We start from the raw sequence: 25723 nt of genomic DNA, 5'->3' as shown, positions 1-25723 counted from the left end.
TTTTGATTAGCCTATTATTTTTTTGAAATAGTTCAATGGATCAGTATTTGGCTTGAGTTCCACTCTCAAACCTTTGTGTGCAGTATATCATTTCACGAGAGCTTGTAGATCAGCTATTTCTACCAAATGTTTGCATATTTTCACTGGAATGCTAGTATAAATCATTCACCACTGTATTTATGGACAGGAGGTCGTTGCAACTGTCCTGCAGCTTTATCAATGAGGGTTAAAGCAAATCTTTATGAAGCTGTTTTGAGTTTGTGCTTGAAATGTACTGTATTTCTGCAAACTGTTAATAAATATTTCCATCAATCAATCAATCAAAACACAAGATTCCCTCAGTCATGCTTTCTTGGAATGTTGGTAGGCCTAGCATGGGCCTAGGCCTATTATAGCTGCCCTGCAGGTTTAAAACAAATCCATTAAAAAACTCCTAGTTGACCTAAACTTCGCAAACACAAACTAAACTCTAGAAGTGAGTTCCGGCCGAATTATTATGACGTAGGTTATTTCCGCTCCGACCGGATCATAAACCCGGAAATGGTATTGATTGATTGATTGAAGAATGTATTAACAGTTTGCAGAATTACAGTACATTTTCAGTATTGGATGTGTCCTAAATTACAACCATTTTGGGGGAATGTGTTCAATACTCTATCCAACATTCTACATCAAAATCTAGACCCAGATCCCTTAGTGGCTCTCCTTGGCACTGCTGGAAGGGATGACCTTCCTCTAACACGCATAGAGTGTCGTATGGTCGACTTTGCCTTGTTGCTCGCTAGGCGTGCCATTCTGCTCAAATGGAAGGATGCTGCCCCGCCCGTGCTCCGTCAGTGGCTTCGTGATATAATGTCCTGTCTCGAGTTGGAGATGTTAAGGTTTTCAATTGCCGGCTCTGAGAAAAAGTTTTACAAGACCTGGGGCCCATTTATGACATTCTACCACAACACACAAACTGCATAGTGTGCCGTGCCTATGCCTCGGCCAACGCCAAACCACAACAGAAACAAAATCTGCTCTATGAAAAATCTGCTTTTTTATTGTATTATATTTTTATTTTTTGTAATTATGTATGGATGTATTTTGTGTATGTGTGTATATATATATATTTATTTTATTTCCTCCAGACTGTTCCGACTATCCTTGGGATTGTGGGTGGGGGGAGGGTGGGATAGGGGATTGAGTTTTATTTTTATGTTTTATATGTCTGTCTAATACTTGCCCCTGGGCTACTGTCGAAAAACCTGAATAAAAAGATTTTGAAAAGAAAGAATTACAGTACATTTCAAGCACAAACTCAATACAAAGGCTGTTAACTGTGAGTGGACGACCCAATTAAGCATTACACTTGTTTCCAATAGGGTCCACCATGTTCAAAGTCCATGTTATTTACTTTAGTGTCCGGAATCCGGAACTGTTCTTCTGTGGTGTGTTGTCCGGAGGACACATTTAGTGGTAACACGTCGTCTCTTTGAAGAAAGAAGGCATGCAGGAGTGAAGTTATCTTGTTGTTAAAGTTTAAATCGTCTAAAAGTAAAAATTACATTGTTCGACGGACACATTCCATTGTTGTTTGTGTACGGCTGTCCGTCTCTTGTGGAACACTTGGTTGGACTTTTGATTGTAGGCAGAACAACGAGGTATGTTTATTTGAGTTGTGTTTTTTGTTTTATTCATGAGTTTTTGTTTACGTTATGTTTGTAGCCTGATTGATTGATTGATTGAAAATTGTATTAACAGTTTGCAGAATTACAGTACATTTCAAGCACAAACTCAATACAAAGGCTGTTAACTGTGAGTGGACGACCCAATTAAGCATTACACTTGTTTACAACAGGGTCCACCATGTTCAAATCATCAAAACATTTAGAGACGTACAAATAGACACTTCTATATAGACAAAGAACAGTACAGGAATTCATCATAATGGAGGTAAAAAGGGAAAAGAAACATATACAGTGAGGGAAAAAAAGGGGGGGGGGGGCGATTCAGATTTTACGGGGGCCAGTTTCGAATTGCAGCCATCCGTAGGTGCCCTTTGAGAGAGGTTTTGAAGGAGTCAAGGGATTCGCATGTCTTAATGACTGTTGGTAGGGCGTTCCACATTTTGGTGGCATAGGAGCGAAAATAATTTAGTCCCTTGTTTGTGCCGAATCTGGGTTGAACATGATTCGTTGCACTCCCTCTGGTGGCATTGAACCACTACCATGAAATGGTGCCTAATAAGCGTGTCATTTATATGCGTGTTGTTGTGAGAGATTTTTTTATAGTTGGACGTTGGATTGAGGCTGATATTAGAATGGTGTAAAGACTAAGCTAAATAAATGTGAGCAGCGGTGGCCGAACGGATTGCGGAGCGGTCTTGATACCGGAAGGTCGCCAGTTCGAATCAGCAGTCCGACACGTTAAAATTACCACCGCTGAAGTGCCCTTGAGCAAGGCATTGAACCACTACCATGAAATGTTCTATGAGCAGGGCCTGGCTGGAAACAAGTTCTTGAGCTTAGCCCAGATACCCTGGGTAAATATAGTAACTTTGCTTTGCTTTGCTTTGCTTTGCTTTGAGTACAGGAAGAAGCAGTGTAGGCTACTGTTGTGTTTTTTCCAGCAGTGAGATGTGTAAAGATGGGACAAAGACAAGTTTGATATATTATAAAGTATAAACCCAACACTCAACGTCTGTTGGAATCCATTCCTCCTCATTCATTATTTGATCACCTGGTGGTTACTACTAATGTAACCATACGTCACCAGCTTTCCACTACTAATGCTGATTAGACCATAATTAGATAATACTACTACAGGCTAAGACAGAATCAAAATTCTGCTTGTTGCCACATGTGTTTGCACATGGACTATACTCTATGAGGTTGGTGGATTGAAAGAGGGTAGTAGTAGGATATAGCAAATGAAATGATTGCACACACACATACATTTCATTTAATATTCAGTACACTTGGTGGAGTGGATTTGTGTGAAGGGGACCTCTACAGTAGCTATACTGTAGTTATACTTGGTACAAAGCTGGTCTACAAGCCCACAACGTGTCACAGCCTGTGTGCTTTGTAGATCTGTTTTTGATATTTTGGAAAAACTTTGCAAACAGACACATTTAAATCTATTTCATATCTATTTCTTATTCTTCATTCATTTGGATCATGTGGGTACTCTTCGTGGGGTCCACAACAAACAATAACATATCAAATAACAATGATATCACATATAAAAAACACAACATGTAGTCATCCTAAAAAAACATTTTCTTTTTTATCCCACGATTTTGTAACCCATTTTTCACCCCTGTGTCAATTATCTAATGTGATCCTGGGCTCTACACACCCTCCGCCAACCTAGTCCCCATATATGAGGGACATGGGGAGAGCAACAGACTTGAACTCATGCTTCCTTCATGCCTGAGTGTCCAAGTTTCTCCTTTACACCTGAGCCAAATTCCAATACCCAATTCTCAGCGACTCACTCACTCAAACTTGGTCACTCCAGCATGGCGGTGTCATTGTGAAATTGGTGACCTGCTGAAATATGTGACAATCGTGTAGAGTTGTAGACAATCACATAATGTCAGTATCCGAATGCAAATCGTTGCAGTTTGTTCATTAGCAGAGTTCAACCTAGCGGTATTCAGGCCACACATTTAAAAAACTCCATGTAAGTTGTGTGAAGTCCACAAGATGGTATCATATTTTGGAAGCTCATCAATTTCACCATCATTTGCCATGCTGGAGTGACCGAGTGGCCGAGATTTTGGGTATTGGAATTTGGCTCAGGTGTAAAGGAGAAACTTGGACACTCAGGCATGAAGGAAGCATGAGTTCAAGTTCGTTGCTCTCCCCATGTCCCCCATATATGGGGACTAGGTTGGCGGAGGGTGTGTAGATATTATGGTGGAAGGAACACGTTATTCTAACCAGTTCCTTTCCCCTCCATCAGGTGCCCCGGCTGGCCAGGGGGAGGCAGTTTTAGAGACCAGGATTACTGCATGTTTTTTGTTAGGGTACCTACCCTAGGGGACACGGGGAGAACATGCAAACTCCACACAGAAAAGTCAAGTTTAAAAAAGGAAAAGAAGAAAAGAGAAAGAATCTCAGACTGCTCTGGTGGTCAGCCATAGAATACCGGCTGTACTCGGATACAAATGCTTGTTTAACTGAACAGAGTGTAGTAGCCAGGACTAGGGATAACATATATGCATTAATTCATTCATTAGGTTTCACTGTGCCCCACCCCCACTATTCATTTCAAAGGAAGTTGCTCAGTGGCATTTGAAGGACCCGGAAGAACGCTCTACTTCCGCATTTTCTGGTTAAATGCGGAAGTGCTAACTCGCCTGTGCGTGCCTCAATCGGTTAATGAACGATCGCTCTGTGTTACACCCCAGCTGCGCACGCCCGCCTGCAGTCCCATCTTTCGCCAGTAGGGTTAGGCAGCTTCAACGTTTTCCAGCCACTCTGTGGGCTTGGTGTGAGCACATGTAACAGTAATGTTGTAGCCTCGGTCCCAGGCTTACTTTTTTGAGAAAAGAAGAGCCTGGTCACAACATAAGGCAGAGAAGCTATCGGTGGATGTATCCTCCGGAACATCAGTCAGATGTATTTCCCCCGGATACGATATTTTTTCCGACCAATCACAACACTTTCATTCGTGGAGAATGTAAACTGATTTGTAAAGCATCAACGTCATTTCCTTGGGCGATACTTCCGCTAAAATCCCGCAACTTCCGCTGATAGTCTTTTCAGCGTAGGTCTTGCCCAGGGTGGTAATGTTGTGTGTTTTCTCTCTCCACCACACCTCACCTCAGCCATGGCTGACAACATCCTGGATGCTGCCTGCCAGAGAGAATCACCGCAGTCTGCCAAGAGGATGAGACTGGACACTGACCGTGTGAGTGACTGCTTCCAATCATCATTACCAGATCAGCAACATGACTCACAGATGAATAGTAGTTTATTTGTCTGATTATAAATGTCCCTCTGGATGATGTTGTTGTTGCATTCCAGGAGGACGGCACCAGTGCACCTCCATCCTCCCTGGATGCTGAGGTGTTTGTGGACCCCCAGCATCCGAACGACGTGTTTGAGGTTCTCAACAGGCTGCGTCTCAACAGTGTCTTGTGTGATGTGATTCTGTGCTGTGAGGGACAGGAGGTCCCCTGCCACCGTGTTGTACTGGCCTCCTTCAGCCCTTACTTTGAGGTAAATACACACTTTTATTGACCTGCTGGTGTTAACCCATTTTGGACTGAGGCCGATTCTAAAATCTGATCTAAGCTTTCTGAAAAACTTCAAATATTTATATAGCAGCATCAAAGTTTTTTTAAATTTTTTAATTCTGTACATTCCCGTCCAGAAGGGTTAGAACACCAAAAGGGGTTCCCGCCCAGAATGGGTTAAGGCAATGACATTTCAAGTCTGCCTTCGCTTTCACATGACAATTTATCATCTACACCAAATTAATTAATCAATTAACAATGCAAATGAGAAGGAAACTACGGACACTCCACTCCAAGCCAATTCATCTTTTTACTGTGAACAGGCCACGTTTATATCTGGTATGAGGGAGTCCACACAGGACAGAGTGACCATCAGTGGACTGGAACCTCAGATGATTGGTTTGCTGGTGGACTACGCCTACACTTCTAAGGTGTCCATCTCTGCTGATAATGTACAGGTACTGTATAAACATCATAAACCTTGTTCATTGTCTACATTTGTCATATATAATCAATCATATACAATACAATACCAGTGCTTAATAAAAACATTTGTTCTAGGCCCTGCTAGCAGCATCAGACTTGTTGGAAGTAACGGCTGTTCAAGACGCCTGCTGTGACTACATGAAGCGTCACATGGATGTAAATAACTGTGTGGAAGTTTACTGCTTTGCCGATGACCACTCCTGTGAAATGTTGAAGAAACACAGCTTGGATCACATTCTGGAACACTTCAGTGTCCTCTACCAGAAGGTCAGTGGTTGAGGATCATACATTTACAAAGGTGTTGTCTGTTGTTGCCTTTTTTTCCCTAATACATTTGTTTTATTACTATGACTCAACCTTTCACAACTGACCCAGACCATCTGGGTAGAAACATTCAATCAGTCATCGTGATTAGATATACATACTGTATATGAATACGTTACTGTCACATTGCAGTAAACTAGCCTCCGAAACCACATGCATTTGTTTTCAAATGGGGGGAAAAAAGCCTGTGCGAGCCCACCAGGAAAAGTGGCACAGAAGTGGGAGTGAACCTTGCATTTTGCTAAATCAATAACAGTGCACTGGGGCGGCGCTCCAAATGTGGGGAGGTGAGGGGTGTAGCGGAGGGAGGGGAGGCGGGCTCATAGGTTGGTGAACCAATAGGAAGTCGGCATCGGTTTCCAATGCTAGTTTGTTCCGCCCAGAAAAGCATAGGGCTCTGTCAGGCTCCACTAAACAAACCATCTATCACCAGTGAACACTTCAGACGAGAACATGTGACTTCACTTCAAGTATGGGAATTTGGGAACAGTGTCTTGATTTATCTCAGATAATCGTGTTGTTTTTTTCTTTCCTTCTACCAATAGGAAGCGTTCCTCTCTCTCTCCATGGAAAGACTGACAGAGGTTCTCTCCAGTGACCATCTGAATGTTCCAGAGGAGGACATGGTGTTTGAGGCTTCCATGCTGTGGTTAGACAAGTGTCCTACCCGCAAGCAGAGCTTTAGACAGGTCAGTCTTTTAAACAAGTGTCCTACCCGCAAGCAGAGCTTTCAACATTTCTTATTTTCTCACCTTGTAAGACCACCAGATCAATATTAGTATGTCAAAGGTCTTCTAAATGCAAGGTAGTTTCTAGAGTCGCTTTCCACTACATGGCTGTATACGTGGTACTGGCTGGTAATATGCATGATTATTATGTGATGTTGATCACCCAATAGTACTAATCCATGGTGTTCTGTGTGTTCCTGAAGGTGTTAGAGCACATCCGTCTGCCTCTCATCAGTCCCTCCTACCTCCACACTGTGGTTGAGAGTCTGGATGTGGTGAAAGAACAGCAGGGCTGTCAGAGGTTCATCTCTGAGGCCAAGGGGGAGCAGCCATACTCTAACACAGCACACCCACGCAGGACCACAGGTACCCTGCTGAACGCATGCATGCGTGTTGCACCTGATGATGATGGAAAAAGCTTATGGAAAACACTTATCTGCCTTTTCTATTCAGGCTTCATGATTTAATAATTTATCTTATTACATTTCTTGCGCTTGTATGTCAAAATGCATACCAATTGTCTCCTGGATTCATTCAGTGACTAATTCTGTCCTTCCTCTCTGGGGAGAGAGTTCCAGGGGGTTGGGGCTGCCACACTGAAAGCTCAACCAGATACGTTTGGTTTCTCCTTCAACTCTTAAATCTGCTCTGTCTCACCTGCTCCTTCTCCTCTGCTTGTAGAAGTGATTGTGATGCTGGGAGGGACTGAAACCTACAACCCCTTTCACAAAGTTGAGAGCTTTAATCCACTGACCAGTCAGCGGAAGACTCTTGGATGTCTGCCCTCGAAAATAAACTCGTATGCTGTGTGTGCCTCAGGTGAGGAATACCATCACAGTGAATCAATTTAGGACCTTTAATGGATCCTAGTGTTTTACCTCTGAATAGGCCGACCGCTAAGCCCCATCCAACGATAGCGTTTGTTCAGTGCTGCTTAGCAACCATCATGTTGGACAAGCTGCCATTCATAGGAATCAATGTAATCTTGCACACATACAAGATAATTAACACATGCACGTGAGCAATACAGGGGCTGGCAATAGAACAAAGGGTGACCGAGCTGCCCAGTCAATAATTACCTTTAAATGCTTAAGACATATGTGTATGTCTGTGTTAGGCTGCACAACAGTGACACTTGGTTTTGAAAACCAACCAAATGCTATCCTAATTTTTCAATAAATGCTAGTGGCTAGAGTGTTAATGTGTGCAAACAAACAGAAAAGTGCAACGTATATATCCTCAAGAACTGACCCAACGCTTCCTTAATGACACTTCAGTAACTGAAAATTAAATCCCTGAATAACGAAACGAAAGAAAAGGCACAATTTATATTATATATTATATATATATTATTATAAAGAATAAAGACAATTCAGAGTGCTGACCTCAACCAAAATCCTGCCCATGTATTTCTTTATATGTTAATATTGGCATCTTATGTCATTACCAGTGAGTGATTAAATGATTACAATTGGGATTAATCGAATCATAGCGTAGCCCACTTAATCGGGTTTAATCGAATCATTACCCTCTGAATGGATATGTAATAGCGTCACCAGGTACCTAGCAATTTTCGCCCCTAGGGGACAGTGATTTTTGACCATTTTAATTGCTGATGCATCACAGGCAGAATGTTGTCTAAATGTTACGTACTGCAGTCAGTAGTGAGGTTGGTATATAGCCCACTATTTATACACTGGCTTATTTTAGGTGAATTTCTTGGCTTTTTAAGTAAACCATCACAAAAAGAATGAAGATATGTGAAGAAATGTAAAGTTGTGTATGCATATTCAAATTTTATATAATAATAATAATGCATTTTATAAGTTATAACATAATTTATCATTCTGAATCTCAAAGTGCTACAAGGTCTGAAAGCATTTATTTTAACAATCACAGTATAACTTGTTTTAATTCTGCTCTTTCTCCACCATAGGTTCCAGTCTGTATTTGGCCGGAGGTAGAGTCTCTGATAAAGCTGAGCATAAAGATGTTCTCAGTAGAGAGATGTGGCGCTATGATGTTAACCATAACTCATGGCTGAAGATGGCTCCCATGAATGAGCCACGCTTTTTTTTCAGTAAGATTGTCAAACTAAACTATCACATTCAAATTAATGACTCTAACCCTGGTGTCTCTAATTTGGGCAGGTTATATATATATATATATATATATATATATATTTATTTTTGTCTCCACCAGGCCGAAGGCATGGGGAGAGAGTATGTTTTGCACTCCGTCCGTCCGTGTGTCCGTCCGTGTGTCCGTCCGTGTGTCCGTCTGTGAACAGCTAATCTCTGGCACCGTTGGCTTGATCGCAGCCATACTCTGCACACACACTCCCTGGATGCCAGAGCTGAACCTCTGCTCCAAAGTTTTCACATTGGCCTGTTATAGCGCCACCAGGAGGCCGCTTTGTGCAAAACAAATGTTTTGACAGTACACCTACAGATTTGGTCCAAACATTACGCAAATTGGTACACAGTCTCTCTAGAGCCATTCAACGAAACGGGTCTTTCAGATTTTTCAGACTCCATCCTGATTGGCTACGATTGGCTTCCAAAGTTCGCAGGAGTGCTCCGTTTTAAACAAAATGCTGCAAATCATGAACACATTGTGTGATTTCCGTGAAATTTTGCACGCACATTCCCACTAGGCCGAGGAAGAAATGCCACTTGACTATTTTCAACTCAGCCTCATGGTGGCGCTATAACTGGCCGGTTTTTACCTATAACTGCACCGATCTGTGTAAAACCATGTATGCACACTCCCTAGAGGCCAAGGAAAAACCTTTGCCTGGAATTTTTCACATCTGCTCTTTATAGCGCCACCAGGAGGCCGACATATGTAAAACACATTTTCTAATATTACTCCTTCAGATTGTATCCAAATTTCACGCAAATCAGTACACATGCTCTCCATAGTCATGTGATCAAGACAGGTTTGTTTGATTTCTCATAATCCACCCTCATTGGCTACGATTGGCTTCTAAACCTTTCAGGAGTAGCCCGCTTTGTACCCGTTTTGTACAAATCGCCACAACTACTCAACGCAGCGTTCGATTGCGGTGAAACTGTGCATGCATATTCCCACTAGGCTGAGGAAGAAATGCCACTTGACAGTTTTCAAATCAGCCTCATGGTGGCGCTACAACAGGCCAAGCCGCGTCTCACACACACACACACACACACACACACACACACACACACACACGTTTATATATTACTCCTAAACATTTTGCAAAACATCACACACACTGGTGGAGACCTGTGCCCAGAAGGGCACTTTTTCTAGTTAGTATTGTTTTCTTAAAAAAATAACTGTCACATCAGCTAGTAGATCTATTTCTAAATAGCCAAAGTATAAATGACATGAGGTGGGAAAAAGTGGTTAAATAGAGACGATATCAGTTGCTTTTATATCTAATATCAAATTATATGGACATTAATTAACACTAGCAGATGCATCTGTACAGGTAGCAAAATGTATCAGTTCCAACTGCAGAACAATGACATCACAAGTGGATCCAGTTGATAATTGTAAATACTGTACTGACTGCAATATTGATCTATATATGTAGCATTCAAAACTACTTTTAATTGCAATTCTCTGGATCCATTTATATTGTTAAATATGAATGGTCATATACATTACTGTGCTAGTGCAGTAGTGTGGTCAGGCAGCAGTCAGTAAATACTACTTCCATTCCTGACATCACACAGAATGGGAAATGTTGGAGGCAGGGTGGATTTAGCAGCTCTTCAAACATGATTAATTACCAGAATGTATTGTTGACGGGAATGCCAAATTATAACATTATACCGTTTTTTCACATGAATCACAATCTTTGTTATGGATTAACCGCTAAGTGTTAGCGGTTGCCCAATGAGATAGTGCATGTGGCCCAAGGTCATCACTTCATCAGTTTAATTTATCTTTTCCCCCTGCTCAACCCCACATGTTCCACAGGCCTGGTGATGCTGGATGGATGTGTGTTTGCAGTGGGAGGCCGGGGGAGTGAGAAGAGTGAAGACTCGATGGAAAAATATGACCCGCACACAGACTCCTGGCAGCTGATGGAGTCTGTCGGTGTGGCAGCGCATTACGAGTCTCACAAGCACAATGTGGTCTCCCTGGATGGACATCTCTATTGTATTGGTATGAAACAGATTAATGGACCTGTAGCCTCTGTACCCAGGCTTTTATTTTCGTTTGCGTTCGGCTCAAATAATGTGGCACATTTCCTGGTCTAGGAGAGTAGGAGTGAACTGCAGTGCAGAGGGGCGTCACTTTCCTCCGCTGATTTCTACCAGGGACGGGAGGGGCCGAGGGGGGCAGGGGTGGGGGCTCAGATCGGTGAACCAATATTCTCCAGCGAAACCCGCCCCTCTAGACCAGAAAGCACTGGCCAGGCTAATGGACCTGCAGAACCTGCTGGGTTTCATGAGGTGTTAGTGAATGTCAAGCATAATGGTTCACTGAAAATGTACAAATACTGGTTTTATTATGTATTCATGCTTCTCCTGTTGACAGTGAATAATGTTTTGCCGTGTGTGTACTCCTGGACTCTAGGTGGTGCTACAGATGTACGGAAGTCAAAGTACAACCCTAAAACATCTGTGTGGACAGAAGTCGCTGCTATGGAGATTCCATGTTCAGCTTCTAGTGTTTTGAATGGAAAGATCTATGCTACAGGTATCATAAGTCTTCTTAAAGACCCTTAGTCAGTCTTGGAGGAAGTACTTTACTTGAGTAAAAATAATAATACCAGAATATAGAGCGTCGCAGTCCCGCCCCCATTCATGACGACGCCAGGCCCAGGAAATAATTCCCAATGCATTTTCCCCATTGACATTTCAAAAAGTATTTATTCAACCCATTTAGGCCTGACGTCGAAATTAAAAAAATGTTCGCTCTGGAAGAATATATATTCAAAGATTTGTGCCGCATTCTTACGATTCTTCACCTTTTTAAGCGTTGTACAAAGCCAACTCGAGTTGTGACAAATCATGATTTACTGGAAACTGCAGTAAATCAAGCACAGCAGGTGCTCCGAGGGTATGATTAGGCATCGGTCTGTTATAGAGCAGAACGGTCATTATACAGAAATAACTTTTGACCAATCGGAATCAAGCATTCAACCAAGCCGTGTAATAAAACACACTATCCTGTTAATTCTTGTTTGTCTACAGGTGGTGTGTATTATGATGATTATTATATGGAAGAGATCGGTGCAAATACGATGCAGTGCTACAACCCCCAGACCAACCAGTGGACCCTGTGTGCCCCCATGCATGTGGGACGCTACTCGCATAGCGCGGTTACAGTGAATGGAAAGATCTACGTTTTAGGAGGGATGGGCGACAGGTAAGACATGAATGACATGAATAAGACAAAGGAAAGGGTTATTTGTTTAACTGTTGTACTTGCTTGGTGACCAAATGTCCCTTGCAGGATCAATGGAGGTCTTATCTGAATTATGTAAATCACACCTAGTGAATGGACAATAAACGTTATCTATTATCGTGATAAAAAAAACGCTCACAATAATCAGAGTTCTTAATTTGTCTTGAATTTGTCCTCCGTCAGACAATTGGATGAATTAGATTACATGCGCGTTGATTTTGGCTGAGAAATGTCTGTTTCGAGACGAAGAGGGAAGCTAACAAAAACACAGAAGGGGCGGAGCATGTCTCTCTACTCGTCAGCAATGAAAGAACAGGGAAGTGACCACCCGTGTGAAGTGAGTGGTGCAACTCCGTGTTGGGAGTTCCAGACCTACAGGATGCCGGCCCGGTTCCGGTGAGCCGCCCCACGAGAAATGAGAGAGTTACCATGTGGGGGTCCCCGGGGAGTCCCTGGGGGGGTCTCCGGAACATCCAGACCCCCAGGAACGCGCCCAGGGGGCCGGGCTGATTCCGGCGAGCTGCCCCACGTCCAAAACGGTTGAGAAATGACCGTGTGGGGGTCCCTCTACTGTACCCTCTACTGTACTGTACTGTCACTGTACTGTACTGGCACACCCGAAATCATCATATATACAGTTAACAGATTAATCGCCCAGGACGAAGTTCTTTGTCCTTTCTATTAGTAACGCCCGACGCTCAGGACGAAGTATTGTCCTAAAGACGAAGTTTATTGATACGAGAACAGATCGCCTGGCTGTATAGCCCAGGCGCGCCTGCTGGGCTCTCCTCGGTGACGCGCAAGACTGAGACGTCATCAAAAAACTCCCTCCTCTGTTTAGCTGATGAAAACGAAAATCTTAAAACGTTCATAAATCGCGATCTAAATCATCCCGTCTTTTTCTGAAAAAAAGATCCTGTGTTAGACGGCGCTCCGCGGTCCAGTCGCTAGTCTCGATAGATTTATTCTTGTCTCCCGTTGTTGTCGATCGATTCTAAAGTGCTGTGGCTATTGTTAGCTGCTACACAACATCATGAACTTCCGGCCGGTCCGTCCGGAAAAGGCGTCCGTGTTTATAAATCGACTGGGCGCATGAATGTAATGGATTAAATAGTTCCGGGCAATTAAAGTGTTATTATGTGCGTGTGCGTTTGTGTGTGTTAGGTTGCGCACAGGTGGTGAAAAACAACCATGCTGTTTTCGTGCTCAGACCCACCCAGCCAGCCACACACACAGCTCCAGGCACATTGACGGAATGCAGTCAAGGGTGCACCCTTTATTACCTAAACAGGAGAGAGATGTGCCATATATGCTCATGGCGCGCTTTGCGACTGGACATGACCCACTGTATACTTTCTTTTCACCAAGCATGCCATTTGATGCGATTGCATTCACACCTATCTCTCTCGCTGCACCCTCTCTCTCTCCCTCCATGACCATGAAACGGAGAGCAAAATACGGCACGAGAATAGTTTCACATGGCTATGCACACCACACATAGACTTGTTGTTGGTGTACTGCACAATGGCATTTGGCCACAATACATGATAACAACATACTGACTCGGCTGGTGACATTGTTCAAACAACAGTATGGGCATTCTATAATGAAAATACCCTTATCACCCGTCACAATAGCTGATAATGACATACTGAAACCGTGAGTATGTGGAAAATGTCCATACTGGGCCCATTGTATGGTCCTAATATCATTATCAACGGATACAATACATGATAACAACATACTGACTTGGCTGGTGACATTGTTCAAACAACAGTATGGGCATTCTATAATGAAAATACCCTTATCACCCGTCACAATAGCTGATAATGACATACTGAAACCGTGAGTATGTGGAAAATGTCCATACTGGGCCCATTGTATGGTCCTAATATCATTATCAACGGATACAATACATGATAACAACATACTGACTCGGCTGGTGACATTGTTCAAACAACAGTATGGGCATTCTATAATGAAAATACCCTTATCACCCGTCACAATAGCTGATAATGACATACTGAAACCGTGAGTATGTGGAAAATGTCCATACTGGGCCCATTGTATGGTCCTAATAACGGTTGATAACGCCTATTATATGCACTGATAACAGTCGAATGGGGTGCACAATAGTATATATTAGTAGCTCCTAGTTCCATGCACCAAAATTACACGTCCACCAGGGGGAAACCTTGACCAGGCTATGTGGTGAGGATGCCAGTATGGACATTTTGGCACCATTCGTGCTGATAACAGATGATTTCGCCGATTATATGGGGTGCAGCCGGCACTGTTTGAAAAGGAAGTGAACTGAGAACTGTGGAGTGTATGGCATGCTGCTAAGTATCGGATCTCGTCACACCTACCTAATAGAGGAATTTAGATTATTCATTGACCAGAGCTCCCGTCAAGCTTTGTTATGGTCACTCAATTCCAGAAATAAATTATTCAAATACTAGACAGGTCTTTAAAATGATAAGAAAGATAAACAGCATACTTTAATTGCTTACCATGCCTGTTTAGGGGATGTGCGATTTATGTTTTATTTATTTAGTCTAATATTTAGTTTTATGCTAATGTAAAGAGCAGCTGATATGATATGATGGTATTTGTTTGGAATGTTTTAATAGTCACACAAGATAATTAAACTCTCACCTCTTTCAATACAAGTGTGGGAGTAAGAAGTAAAACAAAAGAGAAACAAGAGAAACGGGAGCGCACAGGTGGCCTTTTCTTTTGACCTTAGAGAAAGAAAGAATAAAACATTGGGACAGAGATTCGTCGTTGGCATCCAGGGAGTGCGTGTGCACAGTTTGGCATCGACTGGGCCGGAGATTAGCTGTACACAGACGGACGGACAGACGGACACACACACACGGACGGAGTGCAAAACATACTCTCCCCATGCCTTCGGCTGGTGGAGACAATAACATACACGGCAATCAATCTCATCTGGTCTTTTGGCAAACTACAAAAGTGCAGGGCCTGGCTGGGGTTCTCTGAAACTGGCCAAGCAGGCTACTCTGTTTTTGTGCTCTATCTATGCCAAGAGACACAGACAAAGGGGCGAGTTGTTTTGTATTCACACAGACTACATAAGAAACACTGTTTCATCTGATTAACATCAGAGCCTCAGCCGAAGACAACCTAAACCTCTCAAGTGTCCAGTTCTCTGGTATTACCCTCTGAACTGCACTGAACAAAGTCTGCTGTGTAAACAATGAAAACAACTGATTCACTCACTGACCACAAGCCCTATAGCTTATGACGACCGAAAGTCGACCCCCTCGCCCACACACACACCACACGCACGCACGCACGCACGCACGCACACACACACACACACACACACACACACACACACACACACACACACACACACACACACACACACACCTGCGGCACAGCAGTAAAGGTTACAATGTGGCTCATTGTGCTGCTGTGCGCAGCAACGGCAGACATTCTCCCATTTATGGAAGGATCGCTGCTGTTCTGTTGTGTAAAACTATGCATTTGGGTGTTTTTATTAAAGAGAAATGGCTCATTTCGCTCACACACTTTATTCTACTGGTCACGGACTTCTCAGAAGGTAGGTTAATTAAATTGAAGTTTCATGGTTTAATACAGCTTTAGCTAATTTGTGTTTAGGTGTATAGGCTATGTGTGGTAACTAACCTTCTCAGATGGGGGGGGGGGGGGGGGGGGGTGTTAGTGGCACAGACAGAGAGACAGACAGGAATCTCTCAGCTCAAAATACATTGGCACAACGCTTGCACTTTCTCCGCAGGCTCAGGCTCTTTGGTGTGAGTAAGGGAGTCATGTCAACTTTCTATGATGCAGTGCTAGGTAGCATTATTAGATATGGCATGTCAGCTTGGTTTGGGACACTCTCTGTCCAGCTCAAATCTAGAATAGCAAAAATGGAAAAAACAGCCATGAAGGTAATTGGTAGGAAAGATTCTCCATCTCTTCAGACAATCTTTGAGAAAACGGTGCTCAGTCTGTCAAAGAGAGTGTTGTCTGACCCTTCACATATATTATCTTCAGAGTATGAGCTGTTACCCTCTGGTAGACGCTACATGTCGTTGCAAGAGCAACCGCTTTAAACTTTATTTTCTTCCCACTTCAATTGTCCTACTAAACAACCGCCACATAGTTCATAGTTCTTAGTGGGGAAGGGACTTATTGACCTTCATCAGTTAGTTAATGCACTTATACCTGTGATACTATAAACTGTTATATTTATATACCTCCTCTGATTGCAATTTTGCACCGTTCTTGTGATACTCTTGTGATACTGTACTTGTACATTGCTGCTATTGTGTATTGTCTACTGTGTATTGTCTGTCTGTTTTAAAAAAGCGTCATGTACTACTGCACTTTTGCCCAAGACAAATTTCCCCTCGTGGGACAATAAAGTATATCTCATCATCATCATTGGATAAATTTAAAAGTATCACGTCACATAGCCTGTTCTCGCCCAAAGTGTGGACCCTATATCTCATCCATTCTTTCTTGGGAATTATGGGCCATTATGTGTGTTTTTTTATCTAATACTTTTGAGATATTTAGCTTTTAATCACAAAAACATGACAATGACAATGGCCCGGTTTCCCAAACGCATATATGTGGTGTAAGACTTGTAGTGCTGCACATGCTCAGATGCTCCTCTAGGCCGCACACAGAAGCCTGTGAACATAGACATTCCGTACATAGACGTGCCATGCAATGGTAGGCCTCAGGCCTGGTATGGTAGGCCTCAGGCCTGAGGCCTGGTATGGTAGACCTCAGGTCTACCATTCTGAAATTTAATTTAATAATATTTGGACTGCTGGACAGCAGACATTAGGCTCTCTTTACTCTTAAAAAAAAAATATATATATATACATGGCATGTTGCGTGGCACATCTATGCACGAAATGTCTATGTTCACAGGCTTCTGTGTGCGGCCTAGAGGAGCATCTGAGCATGTGCAGCACTACAAGTTTTACACCATATGCGTTTGGGAAACCGGGCCAATGACGCACGCACGCACACACGCACACACACACACACACACACACACACACACACACACACACACACACACACACATACACCTTTCAGCTATTGTTATATGATAATACGGGACTTAGGGGAGCTAGGGGCTGATTTTAGTGTGTCACTGAAGCGGTGTATTTCGACTGTGCCTTTTGACTCAAAGGCTTTCAGCTTTCAGGAAGAAACCAAATACACAGGGAAGACATATTTGCATATTATATAACCACACCTGCGGGGGCATATTAGAGTAATGTTAACTCCATAGACTGATATATTATAACTCTATGCCATCATAGACACATACAAAACACAAAACAGTACAAAACTATATGGCAACTATATCTATCATTTAGCTGGGGACCCCCTGGAACTCCCTCAAAGACCTCTGGGGGTCCCCCGACCCCCACTTTGAGAACCACTGATGCATTGAACACATTGTATGTATTCCTTATGCAGCTATTAACACTCGGTGCAATTATGTGGAGGACACAGGCATATTTAGACCCTTTTTAGGGTAGCTCAGAGCTCTACCTGAGCATCAAAATTAAAAGTCTCACATCGAACGCCACGTGTGACTATGTGGCAGTGCGATCTGAGTGAGACACCCGCACACAAAGCGTACATTTTGAATGAAGGCAGACAGCCATGTGTCTTTGGCCACTGGGCAGGTTGTGTGGTTGCGTTCTGTAATCGGCAGCCGGCCATCGCATCACGGAAAGGGAAACATTTAACCACTAACTGCACCTGATAAAATCCCAGCGGTGACTTGCATGTTTTCCTCCACTGTCTGAGTGTCTGTGTGTGAATGTAAAGCACTTTGGTCAAAAGGTGCTACATCATTTGATGCACAATTTTTCACCATCTACATTTCTTGTATATGACGGGATGACATCATTAAACATACAGTATCTTCCTTCAATGAGTGCATGCATAACGCGCGCACGCACGCACGCACGCACGCACGCACACACACACACACACACACACACACACACACACACACACACACACACACACACACACACACACACACTACTATGTATTCAATTCATCAACATAGCAGAAAAAAATTGTGCTTAGTGAGGAGCGCCGCTCAGACACCCACATGACATCAATGTTTGTTTAACTGCTGTAAACAAACATTAAAACTCGATAGAGTAGACTCCTTAGCTGTCACATGACATGTTTAGTGCCCTAAACAAACATTAATTTAAAAGTCCATAGACTTGGCTGTCATATGACGCAATTTCAAAAGCCAGACGTTGGAGCCTTGGAGGGGTTTAAAACAAAACAAAAATTCATATCAACACAGGGGGAAAATGTCGGCAGTGAATGTCACCTCCGTTCTATGGGAAAAAGGTGTACATACATCCCCTCTTGATAGATCAGGCCTGTTTTGAAAGAAGCCAGTGATCCACACAAGTCATGTCATTTCCTCCACCTTATTTGTAATTGTATGTCTACTGTAATGTTTTTATTCTTATGTGGACCCCAGGAAGACTAGCTGGTTGCTATGGCACCAGCTAATGGGGATCCTTAATAAAAATAAATAAATAAAAATAAATAAATACAAACCTCCAGGTGTATCAGAGATGATCCAAACACAGGATCCTGTGAGGACCATGGTGGGAGAGGATGCCCGTTTCACCTGCCAACTCACACAACCCAAGAACGTCCTTCAAGTTACCTGGCAGAGGATGTTACCGGGAGGAACGGAGGACGTTGCCAGCTACAGCAAACGCTTTGGCACCAAGATCAACCCTCCCTTTCTGGGCAAAGTGGAGTTTGAAGACACGGGACTGCAGAAGAGCACCATAGTGGTCAGGAATGTGACCAAATCAGACCGGGGCTGTTACAGGTGTTTATTTAATGCCTACCCCGAAGGAGCCATCTATACGAAAACCTGCCTCGTTGTCGAAGGTAAGGGTTCAAAAATGTGTTTGCCACGCTTTGAGGCTTTGGCTTAAGATGTTAAGTTTGGAGGTTGGTGAAATAATGTAGTCCTAAGTATAAGAAAATGGTGGGACATGTTGACATTTTTGCATGCTACATGACAACACAGTCTCATTACATACACACATTAGATTGACTAATGCTACACACACAGTCAAGTGTTGGAGTGGCTAGCACCGCTCAAAAATATCAGAACTTAGTGGTGGGGTACGTGGTGGCCTAGTGCAGTGGTTCCCAAACTTGTTCATGTCAAGGACCCCCAAATTGACACTAATTAGCCCGCGGACCCCCATTTGAAGAGATATGCCAGTGACCCCCCATAAGAGGACCCCCATAAGAGAAGATTTGTATGGCTCTATAGCAGTGATTCTCAAACCGTTTAATTTCAAGGACCCCCCAGTTAATGGCATTTCTATCTCTGGGACCCCCAATTTATATTGTAAAATCAATGTTAATTTAACTCTGAGAGTGTACACTGTCAGAGTTCCAAACTATCATTTAGCTGAGGACCCCCTGGAACTCCCTCAAGGACCCCTGCGGGTCCCCGGACCCCACTTTGGGAACCACTGGCCTATAGCAGCTAAGGCACGTACCGTATACGCTCTGGGGCTCATGGGTACCATTCCCAAGCCCAGCGAACACCCTCCCCATGCCCATGTCAAATATCCACTGTCCTATCAATATAGGCAGACAAAACTAATAGCTTAAAACCCCCCAGAATACACGTTAATTGACTCCTTTCCACACAAAGTGGCTCTGCTCAAAGTCTCTCCTGCGTGACTGAATTCTTACCCTATCCATAAGAGAGATGTTCTTAATTTGTTAAGTTTACTCAGCTCAATTGCACCCAAAAAAACTGAACTTTTATCATGCAGTAGTCTGTGGTTTTTTGGCTCAAACAAGTGCTCAGAGTTTTTTGCGGTTTGTGCTGTCACAGCCTGCAAATCCCATAGATGGCAATGGGATTTGCCAGCAGATGTCACTGTTTTGCCTGTTTTCATTGCAGCTCAAAAGGCTTCCAACCCCCAGAGAAAACGTCAGACCAGAGAAAATCCACTGAATGTTCAAAGTTCAGGTTTTTTGGGTGTAATTGAGGTGAAAACCTAAAAGAAAAAAAAGATATGTTTTTTTTGTCTTCCAGAGCAACCAGAGCCCACATTACTCGTCACGCGCCCCAACGGCACAGAGCTGACGGTTGTGTCCTGCTCGGCGGTGTCCCGTCCCGCTCTGACAGTAACTCTGGAGGTTCCGTGCACACATTTAGGCTCTTCAAGCTACAGCAGCGTCCACTCAGTCAACGCCGACGGTACCATCACAGTGAGCAGCACTGTCACACTGGACGGCTTCTGTAGCAGCAACGCTACACAGGTCCACTGTGTGGTCACTCTCTCCTCTGGCCTGGTGAAGGAGGTGACCCGTGTCATTTACTCTGACAGACAAGGTGAGAGACAGGGACGTGCACACACAGACATCAAAGGGGGCTTCAGCCCCTGCCCTTTTACCCGTCTGTAAAACAACTGCCCCTCTCCAGACCACGAATGCAGCATTTACTATGGTGAAAGAAATGCGAAATGCCACTCCTTTCCATGCCATACCGCAGGGTTCCCCAATAGGCGGCCCGTGGGCCATTTGCGGCCCGCGGAGCGCCCCCTTGTGGCCCCTGGAAAAGAAAACAAAGTTTTTTGTTTTGGGGGGGGTGTCCCAGATATAAATGGCATTAAATGGGGGTCAGTCAAGGGGCCAGCGAGGCTATTCAACGTTGAAGCTCTAGGTCCTAGTGGTAGGAGGAGGGACTACAGGCGGACCCGTGGATTCATGACCGGGAAACCCCGTGCAGCTGGGCTTTAACGTTGAGTGCTCGGTTGCCCTACGTCACTCAGGACCTCAAAGTTGAGGTCCTGGGAGGGACTTCCGGCAGTCTTCCGGGTGCTTCAAAACGCCACTGAGCAACTTCCACTGACATGAATAGCTGGGGGGGCGGAGCTTCGCGCCAGTTCAGTCTCTATTATATATATACTCTATGGGGTCAGTAGCCTATGCATGTCAAACTGGGCACCCCCCCAAGGACCACTGGTGGTCCCCGGACCACTGGTTGAGAACAAATTTTAATTAATTAATGAAAAAATAAAAAACCCAATTTTCCGCGCGTGCGGACTCGGCCCCCAGCCTGGTTCCCTAGTAAAAATATGGCCCTTGAGGAAAATTAATTGGGGAACCCTGCCATACCGGAAGGCAGCATTCAGGACAATTGCTTTTTTCCGAAGTCTCCTGAACTTGGAACGTAGCATTTTGCGTTGAACAAATTTGTTTCGAAATCCATGTCGTACACCGCATCTCCAGTAGCTAAAGATTGCAGGGTTGCGCCCCGAAAATAGCTGATATACAAGCTCTCACGTTGTGAGCTTGTAGATCTGCTATTTTCACAATTTTTGTCCAAAAGTGCCCTCTTACAGGATTTCAGCCCCTGCCTCTCTAACACTCTCTGTGAGAGATGGATTTAACGCAGCACTATGTAACTTTCCCCCTCTACCCCGGATTTGAACCTGGTTTCCTGAATGTCGGATCCCACAGCAGTGTTTGCATAGCGCTTAAGACAAAGGGAAATACTGAGAGAACGCACATAAGCATGTCCAATCATATCGACGCTGTACTCGACTATTGTTTTCCCGAGCAAATTACGTAGTATATTTAAATGAGTCTATATCATTACGCCGAAGCGCATTGGTCCTCCCTTTTTGTAATGCTCTTTGCCATGACTTATAATAAAGGCTTTTTTCACCTCACTGGAACAGAGTGCCTTGGATCCTCTTCTTTATTTTCATGTTTTAACCTCGCCAACGAGCACCTGCATTCAGTTCAACAAACAAAGGACCACGGCAGCGCTCCCTTCTTCTATTCAACGTATAGTCTATATCATTGATTGATTGATTGAAAATGTTATTCACAGTATACAGAATGGGTGCATTTCAAACGAAAGCACAAGTCAATACAAAAACTGCCACGAGGACGAAACCATGACGTGTTTACATCAGGGTCCTCCACTTTCAATTCATCAGAACATTTAAATACATATATACACGTCTATGAAAAACAGGAAATCATCATATAAAGAAAGTATATGGGGGGGGGGGGGGGGTCATTGACCTTCATTGATTATGTACAGTAGATAGGTAGATATGTTACTAATTAATTAGTATTATTTTGTTTTGCAGATCTGTATGAGACATGTGAAGCAGATCAGAGAGGTTGCAGTAAGTTATTTTATTTTAATCAAGTGCATGCCTGTTTGATCCATGAGTGTATCATTGTAGGACATATAACTCTCTCATCTTTCCTCACCAGTTATCATGGTTATTTCCATTGGTGTTGCTGTAATCATCACAACCATCGCAGTTGGATTAGTCTTCAGACGTAGAAAAAAAGAAACAAGGTAATAATCAGAATTTTAAGACCTTTAAATGAAATGTAAAAGGGACCATTACTGCATCAAACATAATGAACAAACTATATATAAAAAGTAAAACTGGTCAAACATTGGCCAAATTGTAAAATAACCATTGTGAAAATAACCTCCAACCCCAATGCAAGGCGTTGTGAGCTTGTAGATTGGCTATTTTCAAAATATATAATTATGTGGAACTGAGTCAAAGTAAATGTAATGCCTCAACTCCTACAATTCCAACTGCGAGCTTGTCAGGGTTGGAGGTCGACCCCCCCAGTTCAAATATAATTACTTTGGAGGGAACCCGGCCTGAAACGTTTGAGAAACACTGGACCCTGATGAAGAAGACCATGTGGGTTGGACATAAAGTTATTAAATTAAACTTTATTTTGGATTTATTTTTGCCTTTCTGCATCTGAACATGACAGTATAGGCCTACTGACTGTTGTTTAAAGATGGAGTGCCACAATTTTTGTATTTTTCCAGTTTTTCATGTGTCTATGAGGTGACAGTACTTCATTAGACACCCTGGAGTCGTTTTTATGTGCAATGGTGTATTAACTTTGTATTTAGGGTTTCTTCCTGGAGGCTGAACCCTTGACAGTCAAACGGGCCAATGAAATGAACAGTAATATAATGATATCACACTATCAGCCCCTCCCTTAACCCCTCCCCCTTTATCATACAACTACAGCTGTGGGTGCGGCTTCAGTTCAGGTGGATCACCACCCATCACCACCCACCAGTCAAACCAGGCATACTTAATAAACTGGTGGGCGTGTCCACATAAAAGCATGATTTTAACAAATACTGTACACTTTTTGGAAAAAGTTCTTCCTCCTTATATTAGAAATAATACCTGATGATCATGTTTTAACCTCTCCTGTATAGGTCAACCAATGACGGCGAAATGAAACAGATTCCCCAAGAGTTATAAGACAGTTAAACACCAGACTACTCTGTCCATCTGTCTGTCCATTGGTGTACCTTCTAGGCAATCATGCTCCATTTTGAATGACGACGTGTTCAGCCTGTTTTTCTCCCTCGTTTATTTCTGGGACAAAGACGCCTTTCGTCTCTGACAACATTGAACCCCCAACCCCATGCTATTTGACCGGGAGGTGAATATGAATGCAGTTATACTGGACTTTGTTGTGTTTATGTTATGTGTGATCTCTAGTTCAGCATCAAATTAATATCTCATTCAGAAGTTAGGTCTACTGTCGCTGTGTGTTCATTTCTCTTCTCCCTTTCTCTGCATCTGTGTTTAGCATTAAAGACTGCATTTCACCACTGGAAGAAACTGCAGTCACTCAATGCTAATAGTAGTATTTGTAGATATAGCAGTAGCACAAGTAGAAATTTGCACTCTATGGACAGAAGAATAACCAAGTCTGTGTGTGTGTGTGTGACTGGATTGTTGAATTCCTACAATGACCATAATTCAGTCAGACAACTCACAAATAGATTTTGTGTTTACTTTTATTCTTTTTTACAGGTTAATACAGACAGGCAATTCAGTCAAAACAGTTCCGTTTTTTCCCCCCTCCCCTGTACCGCACCCCCCTCCCCCCGTCCAGAGACAGCAAACAGATGCAAGGATAGATTATATATGCACAAAATGTATATAGAGAATAGGATAGCACACACATACACAGATAACAAAAAAAATACAAAAAACAAAACAAAACAATAAAGGCACTCACAAATAGATTGAACCAATATTTATTGTAGAATGAGAATGAGAATAGTGTGCATATGATATTTGACTTGGCGTTCGGCTCTACTGCATTTTCTCCCTGCTCGGCGCAATTAAACACCATCATAAAACATTAAGAGCAGGGAGATAGATATACAATAAAACCCCCATGGGGAGCATAAATAACAGAGCCCACTGGTGGTGCTGGGAGCAAACATCACATAACAACCTAGAAACATTAGAGTGTTCCAGCAGAGGTGCTAGAGGTGCATGCGTTGCTGACCCTGAACTGAAATAATAAAAAGGATATCAAAAAAAGAGAATAGTACAAAGTTGTTTATTTTTATTTTAAAAAGTACATCAATCAAAAACTGTGGAAAAAAGTTATGAGATTGTGTATAACAGACTGAAAGATAAAACAAGTACATTTACTAAATGTTAATGTTTTTGTATATTTTCTTTTGTGGAATTTCCATGTTCTTTAGTACATGTGTCAAACTTTTATTTTTGTGAAATGACAAAGGAACATGGATACTGTTCATTCGAGTGCTGTGGAAGATATAACACATTTGAAAGGGGAAGAGTGACTGCTGTTTAATTCTCAACTGTTCTGGATCTCATTATTTACATCACAAGTTATGAGCTTTCTAATCTAGCACCTCTGCTGGAACACTCATCGCACTCATCCCTTTTTACCTCCTTTATGATGAATTCCTGTTCTGTCTATAGAAGTGTCTATTTGTACGTCTCTAAATGTTTTGATGATTTGAACATGGTGGACCCTATTGGAAACAAGTGTAATGCTTAATTGGGTCGTCCACTCACAGTTAACAGCCTTTGTATTGAGTTTGTGCTTGAAATGTACTGTAATTCTGCAAACTGTTAATAAATTCTTCAATCAATCAATCAAAAGTTCCTGTTTACACTGAGCATGTGCAAACCTCCTGCCTATCCTCTTTATTTGTCCTAGATAACAACTTGATAACAACCAGGAACCATATCACCATTCAACATATGCATATGCACTTGTGGAGGGGCGACATCCCAATGTGGGCTGTCTTACTGAGATACCATGTAGTCCAAGGACTGTCTAAGAACAGTAAGAAGGACGAGACGCGAAGACAACATGGCGTCGTACGGGCGACGCCATGTTGCTCCATGGAAGGAAAGAAACATGCGCAATGGGCTATATGCAGCCAACACTTCCGCGTTCAGCTTTCTTGGTCTCAACTGCGCATGTTTCTTTCCTTCCATGGAGCACCATAAGCAACATGGCGCCGCCCGTACGGTCTTCGCGTCTCGTCCTCTTTAGACAGTCCTTGATGTAGTCCAGGAAGTGAGACCACGTTTTCATGACACATTTTGGTCATGAAGATGACGTCATGACTAAAATATCTAAAAACACACATGAC

At 43.0% G+C, this 25723-nt stretch overlaps 2 protein-coding genes across 2 annotated transcripts; both read left to right on the top strand.

Annotated features, from left to right (window-relative positions):
• Positions 1–1468: 1468 nt before the first annotated feature.
• LOC306919549 (kelch-like protein 24) lies at positions 1469–12244 on the top strand (the record flags this gene model as incomplete). Its single annotated transcript, XM_079532314.1, has 13 exons — positions 1469–1643; positions 4820–4902; positions 5019–5213; positions 5554–5688; positions 5792–5983; positions 6586–6729; positions 6972–7134; positions 7450–7587; positions 8705–8848; positions 10738–10926; positions 11341–11463; positions 11961–12135; positions 12223–12244. Exons 2-13 carry the CDS (start codon positions 4822–4824, stop codon positions 12242–12244), a joined length of 1701 nt encoding a protein of 566 aa, XP_079388440.1. The 5' UTR covers positions 1469–1643; positions 4820–4821.
• Positions 12245–15619: 3375 nt separating this feature from the next.
• On the top strand, positions 15620–23526 carry LOC306919548 (OX-2 membrane glycoprotein-like; the record flags this gene model as incomplete). The annotated part of the gene is made up of 6 exons (XM_079532313.1): positions 15620–15766; positions 18799–19137; positions 20312–20611; positions 22383–22421; positions 22513–22581; positions 23504–23526. The coding sequence occupies exons 1-6, from the start codon at positions 15685–15687 to the stop codon at positions 23524–23526; spliced, it is 852 nt and encodes a 283-aa protein (XP_079388439.1). The 5' UTR covers positions 15620–15684.
• Positions 23527–25723: the final 2197 nt, after the last annotated feature.

Source organism: Electrona antarctica, assembly GCF_951216825.1.
Source record: "Electrona antarctica genome assembly, contig: scaffold_26, whole genome shotgun sequence".
In the NCBI taxonomy this organism is placed as follows: Eukaryota; Metazoa; Chordata; class Actinopteri; order Myctophiformes; family Myctophidae; genus Electrona; species Electrona antarctica.
This window is presented reverse-complemented; position numbering and strand designations above follow the sequence as displayed.